This window comes from Nannospalax galili, unplaced genomic scaffold, assembly GCF_000622305.1.
Source record: "Nannospalax galili isolate Female #2095 unplaced genomic scaffold, S.galili_v1.0 scaffold398, whole genome shotgun sequence".
Classification (NCBI taxonomy): Eukaryota; Metazoa; Chordata; class Mammalia; order Rodentia; family Spalacidae; genus Nannospalax; species Nannospalax galili.
This window is the reverse complement of record NW_008341813.1, coordinates 205461-217461: the sequence shown is the minus strand read 5'-3', so window position 1 is coordinate 217461 and position 12001 is coordinate 205461. Positions and strand designations below refer to the sequence as shown.

Here is a 12001-nt window from a genome sequence, read left to right as displayed (position 1 = left end):
ATATTAAAATATATCCTTCATGTTAGCAAATAATATAATTTTGTCAATATAATTATTTTACCTATTTATAAGAATTTCCATAAAACTTTCTTGCTGATTGAATCATCTCTTGTGTTCTCTCTCTCTTGCCTTGCATTCTCTCCTATTTCTGGAAACACTCATAATTTAGCTCTCAGAAATTACTTTTCTCAGAGATTTTCCCACACCTAAGGAGGCCCTGCCTTCTGTTGCCACTGTCCCTCCATTGTCTCTCCTTCTACATGGCAGCCAGGTAAAGTAGGCAAGCACGGACTCCCTTGCTCAGAAGACTACATAGAGGCTGTTCAAGTGTCCTTCCCTCCATTTATAAACTCTTTGCTCTAGCAGCTGTCAGATAGGGCTGATTTTCCTTTCAGAATTCGTTGTGGCATTAAAGTCAAGGAGAATCAGCCAGTCATGACCTTCAGCACCTGCATCTACTCCAAAACTGTTTCCTGCTTCCCCAGAACACTGGGAGAATTTGCTCATGTGTCTTCCCAGCACTCTCACATCTCAGAGTATCTGACCTGTCATTCTTTCCTACTCAGTTCGCATGTGCTAGACGTAAATGCATCAATTACCAAGAGTTCCTGTGAGGCTGAATATTCTAACTCTGCCATTTGGTCTGTGTGTTCCATGAGCTCTGACAAAGGCAAATTATGTGAAAAGTGTGATTGTTTCCCCACTATCTTCCTTCTTTGTATCAAATTAGAGGTCTTATGTTCATTACTGTGTTCTGATGACAAAATGTTAACCCCTATTGTCTACCAAGCTCATGGTTTGAATTTTTCATATCTTCTCCTCCTTGATAATTTTCTAGATCTTTATACAAAACACAGACTTTGATAGCATAAATTTATCTCTCAATCAAAACATCTTTTTCTCTAGAAAACAATTTGATCACTCCTTCGCGGATCTGCTTGGTTTTTACCCCATAGACAATTGGATTCAAGGTGGGTGGCAACAACAGGTACAGGTTGGCTATAATTATGTGGACATGGTGGGGTATAGTGTGTTCCCCAAAGCGATGAGTGAAGAAGTTGAAGAAGGCTGGGACGTAGGTGATCATAATAGCACTGATATGTGATATGCAAGTGCTGAAAGCTTTCTGGCGGGCATCTGCAGAAGACAGCTTCACTACAGCATGGATGATCATGGTGTAAGACAAGGAGATACACAATATGTCACAGCCCCCAACCACGCCAGCAGCTAAGAGACCATAGACAGCATTTATCTTAATATTGCCACAGGATAATTTGGCCAGAGACATATGCTCACAATAGGTGTGATGGAGGAGAGTACCTCTACAGTAAGGAAGACGCTTGATCAGGAAAATAAATGGAATGGCAATTATCACATTTCTTATTAGAGTGGCCAAGCCAGCCTTGATGATTGCAGTGTTGGTGAGGATGGTGGAATATCGTAAGGGGTAGCAGATAGCCACAAAGCGGTCCAGAGCCATTAGCATCAGCACACCGGACTCCGTGCCTGCCAGCATGTGAATGAAAAACATCTGCACAAGGCAAGCATTGAAATCGATCTCCTTGATATTGAACCAAAAGATGCACACAATACTAGGGAGTATTGAATTACAACCAGTGATATCTGTAACAGACAGCATGATGAGAAAGTAGTACATGGGCCGGTGCAGGGCCTTCTCATGGATGATGAGGTAAATAAGCCCACAGTTACCCGTGAGAGCAATGATGTACATGAAACAGAATGGCAGGGAGATCCAGACGTGTGCAGTTTCTAACCCAGGGATCCCGTTGAGGATAAGGTATCTTGGTGTCAGGCTGGAGCTGTTGGCCTCATGCATGGTGATCTGCAGGAAACAGGTTACTCTCTGTGCTGATAAAGGTGTCCTTGACTGAAGACAGCAGCAACAGATATTCTTCTAGAGAAAAAAGACAAATTAATGAACACAGAAGAAATGTTTGTATTTTTGTACCAAGACTACATTCTTATGTCCTACTGCATTCTCCTAAGGCTCAGTAAGTGCAAATATGGTGTCTTTGTCATGGCTTGGCTTGACTTTATATTGTAAACTCTGTTAACACATGTCACTTCCTTTCCCAGGCCAGTCACTACTGTTTGATTTTCCACCTTTCACCAGTTTCCAAATTAGGAAATTTACTTAAAGTAAATAACATTTAATCTTGAAATCCACACATAATTCTCTGTTTTCTAAGAAATCTTTTCAATGGTGCTGGAGAGATGTCTCAGTGATTAAAAGCACTGGTGTTCTTACAGAGGACCAGATTCAAATCCCAGCACCCACATGGTGGCTAATAACAGTCTGTAACTTCGGTTCCAGGGGATCCAATGCCCTCTTCTGTCCCCCATAGGTGCTGCATCATGTGGATTCATTTACACACATGCAGGCAATAAACTCATGCACATAAAATGAAAATAAGTAAATTTTTAAAAATTGAAGAAAAGAAGTCTTTCCAGAGTTTCCACTGGGTTACAATCCATTTTTTATGTGCACAGTATATACCATGCAAATGTGTTGCAATGCTGGCTTGTTTAAAAGCCAGTGTAAACTTGGTAAGTCTAGATTTTTCAAATCCAAAAAACACAAACATTTTTTGCACATGGCAAAGCAAATAAAATAAGTAATAATTGGGGCTGGAATGATGGCTCAGTGGTTAAGAGCATTGATTGCTCTTGCAGAGGACCTGGGTTTGATTCCCAGCACCCACATGGCGCCTACGAATCGTCCTTAACTCCAGTTCCAGTGGAATCCGAAACCCCCTTCTGACCTCCACAGCATTGCACGGTATGGGTACACTCACATACATGCAGCCAATACACTCATACAAGTAAAAAAATAAAATAAAATAAAAAAATTTAAAAGTAATACCTACCTACTGCAGGCCTCTCAAGCTCAACCAAAGTGCACTCCTGGGCATGCCACTTCTCATCCTTGCAACCTGCTCTCTTCTTCTGATGACGTGACTGCGAAATGCACCTTCAGCAGTTTCAGATGTTGGCTCAGAGTCATCACAAAGCTCTCCCACCGCTAATCTAAAATGTTAACTCTGAAAACACCCGCACACCTTGGCTTAACATCTCCCTTTCTAACTTTGCGTACTTCACAGCAGCAGTTAGTGTGGTTTGCTGTCCCTTTCCAGAAAGGAAGTTCTGTTCATTTTATTCACTGCTATGTGAAAGTACATAAAGTGAATGAATGAGCCAATAAATTCCACAACCTCCTTTTGGATGGTTTTAGTATTTATAATAAATGCCTTAATGAATTAGTGTTAAAGTAAACATTGAAAAATCAGAATTCATCTTGAAGAAGTCAAACCTGATATCAAGACGTATTTAATCAACTTTAAGATTAGAAAAATCATAATGCAGCTATTAAGAATTGGGAAGTTTACATAGTAGATTTGTATAATTACCATTTATATTATTTTACAAGCTGAAAAAGCATATATATATATATAAATATAAACTTTAAAAGGGACAGAAAGCAGATCTGATTTATTTATACAGATTAATTTTATAAGGAATATTCATGAGGCCACTTTAATCAGATACAATCCAAAGGGAAAACAGCCTGTGTCAGGACTCTGCTTGTCCATGCATAAGTTGGGTTACAGCATCACAGGAATTTCTTGCTGAGCCTGCACTAATGCGTTTTCACTGGTCTTACCACTTCCTAAGGTGCCTCCTCCACCTGTGGAGAGCAGAGTTTCTCTTTAGTTGTAGAGAAATAAGATTGCCATCTTATGATCTATTTGGTTCTGACAGAGTCTCCTTCCCCAGTGCCTAAATTGCATTTGATTTTCCATTTTTTAATCTTTCTCCTGAAGGCAGTTCACAAATCTGTTTGCTTTAGAATTTCAAACAATGAATGAGATAATGAAGAACCGTCTCTGCTTGACCACCTCTGACTCAAGTCCTACCCAGAAGCAGGGACAGTTATACTATATTTAAATAATGAACCCATAGAACAAATTTAATATTTAATATTTTCTCTGGGGGTTTTCCTGATAATCAACAGAGTTTCTTTAGGACACCACAGGTAGAGGTCCCACAGGTCTCTGATGGAGAGGATAAATTTAGTGCTGTGAAAATATGCTCTATATTTAGAATACACTCGGGTAGGGTGTGGATAACCCTCAAATTGTCCTAAGTTTTCCTTGACAGGCCCTGGGAATTATGAACATACTTACTGGCATTTACTTAATTATAAACACGGAATTACGGCTACACCCTATGCTTGTTCAATTTCAGTTTCACAACTTTGCCATATCTTTATCATGTCCCACATATGTATTTCATGCTTTACTGAAAATATTGAGTAATAACTTCTGAATCTTTTCTATGTTAAAAACTCATTAAATATATTTTCTTATATAAGACATCTTTATATATGCATATCAAATATTGCATGGTGAAAGGTGCATTATTTCTCTCCTTTCCCCCTCTGCCTTGGTACACATGAATCACTGAGACCTTGATCACATTTAAGGAAATGCTGAAAGCTGTGTATAAAACTGAATTTGTTTCTGATACTGAATTGCAGAATACAAGACCTACAGTTTAATGGCATTCTGTGGGTGTGTGGAAGTGTGTGCTGTTTGCCAGAGGTGAGAACAGTAAAGAGGAATCCACTGCCATGGTGCATCTTGTTTCTAGAAGAGACAGGCATTATGGGTAGAAATTAAATAGGAGATAAGGATGTAGCTCAGGTGGTAGAGCCTTTGTTTAGTATGCAGCAAATACAAAACTCTAGGTTTGATCCCCAGAACTGCATAAACTGGACACTCTAGACCACACCTGTAATCTCAGCATTCAGGCGTGTAGAGGCACGAGAATCAGAAGTTCAAAGTTATCTTCTGCTACTAGGACTATTACTGAAATCCTGGGATAAATGAGAGCAGGTCTCAAATTTAAATAATTAATAATAACAATAATAATATAAAGGAAGAAAGAAGCAAGCCGTACAAAGAACAAGCTGTAAACCTTGGTTCTCATTCCAGAGTACAATCCAACATACCTTCAATCTAGACTAGATAAAGCAGAGTTTTCATTATGAAGGTCTTGTTTAGCCAATTACATTGGTGAGATTACATGGGTGCAGTTTCCCCATCTTGTCTAGAAGATACTATCTAGCATCTGGTATCCTATCCTTCTGGCTCTTACAATCTTTTTGCTTTCTCTTCCATGATGTTCATTGAGTCTTGAGTGTAGAGGTTGCACTGTAGATGTATCAGTTGAGGCTATCACCCTAAAGTCACTTATTCTCTGCATGTTGATCAGTTGTGGACCTCTCTACTTGTCTCCATGTGTTGCAAAAAGAAGCAACTTTTATATGTGGTAAAACCACTTATCATGGATCTAAGAATAAGTAGATAGAATACAGTTAGAATTTATTAAGGTTTATGAAAATATCTGTAGTAGGTTCTATTCTAGGGTCTACAACCTCTCAAGTCACAGGTATTTGGCTAGGTTTACAGTACCAGGCGTGAATTTCTTCTTATTGAGTGGGCCTTAAGTTCAGCTATACACCTGTTGTTTGACCTCAAGATAAAAGTGCCACTATTGCACCACTAGGGATATCGTGCCAGCCTGGTCATTGTTATGGCTTATAGTCTCTAAAAAAAATTTATTCATGTATTTGAAGAGAACTGGAAGCACTAAACCACTTACCACATTGTTTACATGGATAGGGTTTTTCCTCAGTATGAGTTCATTCATGTTTTCTAATGTAACTGAGACAACTGAATGCTTTACCACATGTTTACATATGTAGGGTTTTTCCCCCACTATGAGTTCTTTCATGTATTTGAAGGGCACTGGAAGAACTAAACCATTTGCCATATTGTTTGCATTCATTAGAGTTCTCTACAGCTTGAGATATTTGATGCCTTCTAAATACACTGGAAACAGGAAATACTTCCTCACATACATCACATTTAAAATACCCATTTCCAGTGTGCTTTATCATGTGTGTTTGAACACTTGAGAGAGAAAAGAAGGCCTTACCACATTGTCTGCATTCATAGGGCTTCTCCGATGAGTTCACGAGTTGGTTCATGCTTTTGGGAGGAACTGACCCTGTACGTATAAACAATGTAGTAGAGCATTCAGTCATTCTACTTCTTTTTGAAAACATGAACGAACTCATAGTGGGGAGAAACCCTATGAATGTAATGTGGGAAAGCCTTCACTTCTTCCTGTTGAAATTTGATTGCTAGACAGAACCCTTATGAATGTAAACTCTGATAAAACCTTAATTTCTATCACAGGTTTTTGAACACATAAAGCACATTGGAAATGGACCTTTTAAATGTAAGGTGTGTGAAAAATCCTTTCATAGTCTCAGTGTATTTTGAATACATCAAATAACTCATATGGAGGAGAAGCAATGCAAACGTAAACAGTGGTAAATGCTTCACTTCTTCCACATAGACTCAAAATTGTGAGAGAAATCATACTGGAGAGCAGTCTTATTAATAAAAGCAATGGAGAATTTCCTTCTAAAATTTTTATTGAATTTTTGTGCAGCTCACATACAACATCTTAATTATCTTTTTACCTCCCTCCCCATCAGCAGCCTCCCATACCTCCCACTGGATTTCATGCATTCACCCATTTCTGTTAAAGCCTATCAAGTCAAGTTAGTAGTCCCTGATATCCTTCAGTGCAAGTTCATCCACTGGGGTCTTTTCTGCCTATCTAGAGTCACTCACTTAAAGAAGATCAGCCCTTCTACACCCAGCAGTAATCAGCTGCCTAATAATTCTTCAGATAAGATTGAGACCTGCTGAACATTTCCACAGTTGTATGCTGAATTTTTGTCTGCTTGTGTTTGCATGGATCTTGTTCATGCTGTCACCATTGCTGTAAGTTCATATGTGTAAGATCCCAGGAGCCTGTAAGACTATGTATCTATGTGGTCATGAACTGCAACGGACCAGCCCAGACTGGAGCACTCAGTCCGACGGGAACAGGGAATCGGAGAGCGGGCAAGGATTCGGCGAGTGACAAACAGACAACACAAGAGATGGTTGATGATCTGAATGTAATTTTCTAAAGTGGAGCATCAGATTTTACACAAGTTACAGAACAAGATTGTGCAAGCATCAGGTTGATTTCATGGTTAATCATTTTCTTAGAAATACAATTCAAAATCAAAGCAATACAGTACAGTGTGGAGTGTTCTTATCTAATTAATCAGGTGCTTAGACTATTTGTCCTTCTTTTTAGTGGTTTGACAACATCAGCTACTTATAAACTTTATGGTTGGTAATTTTATGGTTTTGTTTTTTTAATTTTATTCTATTTTTGAGGTTTTGGTGGCTGAGGCCAATGACTAGGTCAGTGAAGTTATAATAACGCCATATAACTTTAAAGGCTTGTTTTTTTTAAATCCTTATTTTTCTATTCATGTTTTTTATACCGTCTGTAATTATTTAAGTATACTTCGCTGCACTGACTTGTAGTAAAGGCTCCAAGGTGGTCTGTATCTAGCTAACCTATCCATAAACTATAATGAATACCATAAAACTTTTCTTCCTTGAATATTTACCCATCTATTATTTTTTTTTTTTATAAACTCCTGTATGAGGAAGTGGTTTATCAATGGGCTCGGGGATTTTGAATATGCTCTCCTTTCCCTTAAGGGATGCCATAGCCTACCTCTCCCTATCTCGTAGGCAATTTTAAAGTCTGTCTTAACTGTAGGCAGCAATCTTCTTTCAGTATTTTTTTAATCTCCTCGAGTCAATTTTAGGAACTGAGGTAGGAGGATTATATACAAATAATTCTTGCTGTAACTTATTTAGAATTTTCCAAGGTTGCCTATTCTTAGCTACTTTTCTTATTGTTTGAAATAAGAAAAGAGCATTTGGAGGAAGTCTAATATCAGGAAACTGAGTTCCCAGGAAATCATCCGTATCTAGTCTCTCTTTAGGTGGGCCTAATGACCTGAGTAGGTACAAAGCAGTTTCTCTACGAGGAAAGAACAGGAATAAAGACAGCAATAAAGACAGGAACTAAAGCAGAACAGCCAAGGACACAGCATGCTTTTTTAACACAGCCGTTCTCCAGGAGGCATTCTTCCTTTGAAGTTTTCTCAGCCTCGACCCACGGAGAGTTCCTCATGCGGCCTCCACTGGAGGTGGCGTGACAATGAACCTCCTCCCATGTCTCTTACAATCTTTCCACCCCTTCTTGTGCAATGATACCTGAGCCCTGGGTGGGTGAAGTTTGATACGGGAGTCCTGTCCAAGGATCCACACTCTGCAAACTCTTATTCTCTATGCTTTGGCATGTTGTGTTCATGGCCATCTGTTGGTGAGGGAGCTTCACTGATGAAAGATGAGAGATGCATTAGTATTCTCTCTACGCCTTGTTCCACTGAGTTTCATAAGCCTTAGTTATAAAAGTTCCATTGTAGATGCGTCACTTAGGGTTGGGCATTTCACAGACACTGAATCTCTGTGTGCAACCAGTTGTGGAACTTTATACAAGTCTTCTCCTGTTGCAAAAGAAATTTCTTTGATGAGTGCTGACTGACATACTTGTCTGTAAATATAAGTATCCATATTTAGCATATACTAAGAAATTACATTTGTCTAGGGTTGTGACCGCCTTGGGGTTTTCTCTAAGATCTATGACCTCTCCAGTCATGTATATTTGGTTGTGTTTACAGTAGCACCCATGAATTCGCCCCCACTGGGTGAACTTGAAGTCCAGTTAGGTAGCTGGTGATTACCACCACCCCCCCCAAGATAAAAGTGTCACTAACTGCCCCAGTACAGTTTGCTGTGCTGGTCATTGTTGTGATTATTAGGACTTAAAGCTAGGATTTGGGCCATTAATTGATGTTCTCCCTTAGCAGCTTGCATAGTGTTCTCCAAAATTATGAGAACCAGCCTTCTGAGAGGTGGCTTCCAGATTAGTTCCAGCTCCATTGTTCCAAGTCTTGTGTCCAAAGTAGGTCTTGTCTTCAGCAATAGGGTCTTACTGTCAAGCTCTTGGAGGCAATCAAGGGCTGGTTCATAGTCTTTATAGTTAGGTAGGACTATTGATTGCTTGTTGTGTTCCCCAGGGGTTCTGGTTCCTCCAAGGGGCAGGGCCTGCTGTGGAGAATTGACTGTGGAGAGGTAGCCACAGAAGAGGGGGCTTGTGGCACCACTTTGGGACGGAAGCCACAAGCTACCAGGAATGCCCAGTGGCTGGCATGGGGAACATGCAGCAGCTGGGCTTACTCAAGGACAGAATGGCCTGGCACTTATGGACCTGAGGAGAGACTGCTGGCCCCTGAGGCATGGGCAAAAGCTAACGGTGACTATGGGCAGGCCAGGGGAGCTATCTGATATGACAGGCTCTGAGCTGTGCATAGCTAGGCACTGCACGCCAGTTTCTTTGTAAGTCATTCCCCTCCCTCCCCCCACAATAATAACAAATGCACATAAAGATATGTTATATAGTTTGCCTGATAATGCAAGAGACCCAGAGAGAATTCTGGTAACACTTGTCCAACTAAAATTCCATTTTTTCTTTCCCACTAATCTATGATCTTAACCGGCTAATGATAGTTTTTGTTTATTTATTGTTTTCATATTTCTAGGATTTCAGACTATTATTAAAAATCTAAATATATGCAAAAAATACATTATAATGTGGCTCTCTTGTGACATCTTAATGCATGTATATATTATGTAATAGTTAATCAGCAGGGAGTGAAGGTTAACCAAAATGAAAGATAGATGAAAGACCACTATGGAAACCGACTACTTTGTAAGTCAATTAAAAAACAACCAACCTAATGAATAGTTAGAAGGGAGACAGCCTGCAAGGCTGAATAATACTGTTCCTAGAATCTGATGCCCATCCAACAGAAGTCTGAGTGACAAGTGTGGGGGAATCTCTTTATGAGTTATTAGTCAGGGAGGCCCTAGAAGCACCTGAAACAACACAGGCTCTTGTCATTTCCCTTGGATACCCACAGGAACTAGATCACAAGTCCCTATTCCTGCAGATACCACACACCCTTGTTGAAAGGTATAGAAAATCAAGCTGGAACTGAGCTGGAAGCTTCTTCCCTGATAGCTAAACTTCTTGGTGCCGTAAGAGTTCTATTATGAAAAATTTTAAGCTTTGAAGAAAGAGTCACTGAGGAAGACACCAGGAGATGGAAAGATCACCTGTGCTCTTGGATAGGTAGAATTAATATTGTGAAAATGGCCATTCTAACCAAAGTAATCTATAGATTCGATACAGTGCCAGTAAAAATCCCCATAATATTCTTCACAGAATTATAGAACAAATTTAATAAACGATACTTTATTTTTACAATTAGAATGTTAAATTACATGTAAAAATAGAAACACAATTTAATTTGGTTAGTATGTGATAATTAATGCATACATGTATTATACAATACTTAATCAGATTAAACTTATGTAACTTCTCAAATATTTATCTGCAGTGAAGCACTCTAAATTTTTTGGGTTTTTGAGACAAAAAGCACAAAACTGATAATGGAAAAAAACTAGGAAAATCTCTCAATTGAATAGTGGCTAAACAAAATATGGTACATTTATACAATAAAATAGTATTCATTAATTTAAAGACATGAGATTGGTGCTCCCTTTGGCAGCACATATAATAACATTGAAATGCTACAGAGACTAGCATGGCCAGTGTACAAGTATGTCACACAGCCACCAAAAGAAATTCATATGCCTAGACAACAGTGAAAAATGCAAACAATATGAATAATCAAGACAATATGTCCCCACCAAACCCCACCAGTCCTACAGACCTGTTCTACAATGAAAACTGCCTAGAGGAACCCCAGAACACAGAATTCAGGATAATAATTTTAAACAAGATCAAAGAATTCAACAAATTTAAAAAACAAGCAAACAGCTCAAAGAACTCAAAAAGGAAAATGATAAATTCTTGACTGAAGCTCAAGAAAATACAAATATGGATGAATAAAATGAAAGACAGAATTTGAAAAGTGAATTCATGAAAGAGATAAACATACTAAAGGAAACTCAGGCTGAAATTAAGAAAGAACTGAACAACTCAATAAGCCAATTTGAAATGACAGGTAAAAGCCTTATCAACAGAATGAATTAAATGGAAAACAGAATATCAAGACTGGTTGATAAAGTTGAAGAATTGGGCCATTCAAGCAAAGATATAATTTTTTTAACATAGGAATGAAATATGCAGTAAATGTGGGACACCATGAAAAGACAAAATTTATGCACCATAGGCATAGAGGAAGGAGAGGAATACCAGGACAATGGTTCAACAAGATCTTTAACAGGATTATAAGAAAATATCCCTAAATTAAGGAAAGACATGCCCGTGGAGGTACAAGAAGCACACAGAACACTAATTAGACAGGAGTAGAACAAAAACTCCCCACAGCATATCATAGTAAAAACACTAAATTTGCAGAACAGAGAATACTGAAAGCTGCAAGAGAAAAATAACTAGTCACATAAAAAAGAAAACATCAGAATTACAGTTGACTTTTCAATGGAAGTGATGAAAGCCAGAAAAGCCTGGAGCAAGGTATTTCAGGTTCTAAATGAATATAGATGCCAACCCAGAATACTTTACCCCTAAAAACTGTCTGCCATAATTAAAGGAGAAAAAGTTCCATGACACAAACATGGTGAAAGAATTCATGTCCACCAAACCAGTCCTACAGAGAGTACTCAAAGCAATACAAAAGACTGAAGAGTGTAATGACCCTACACAAGAGGCCACATAAAGAAAACAAATGAAGGTATAACTATGGAAACACAAAATAAGACCAGGAACACAAACATAAATTAAAATGACAATAACCAATATGTACCTTTCAATAATGAATTTACTTCCAATGGACTCAACTCCCCAGTCAAAAGGCACAGACTAATTGAATAGATAAAGAAAAAAAAATTTTGTTTGTTGTCTGTAAGGCAGTCATCTTACTTTCAAGGAAAGCACTATC

At 38.6% G+C, this 12001-nt stretch overlaps 1 protein-coding gene and 1 non-coding gene across 2 annotated transcripts; one reads left to right on the top strand and one right to left on the bottom strand.

The window, feature by feature from the left end:
* Positions 1-874: 874 nt before the first annotated feature.
* On the bottom strand, positions 875-1837 carry LOC103737578 (olfactory receptor 52N2-like). The gene has a single exon (XM_008837406.1). It carries the CDS (start codon positions 1835-1837, stop codon positions 875-877), a length of 963 nt encoding a protein of 320 aa, XP_008835628.1.
* An 8792-nt stretch (positions 1838-10629) lies between these two features.
* On the top strand, positions 10630-10733 carry LOC115071089. Its single transcript, XR_003850205.1, has one exon. It is a non-coding gene; the product is annotated as a U6 spliceosomal RNA (small nuclear RNA).
* The last annotated feature ends 1268 nt before the right edge of the window (positions 10734-12001 follow it).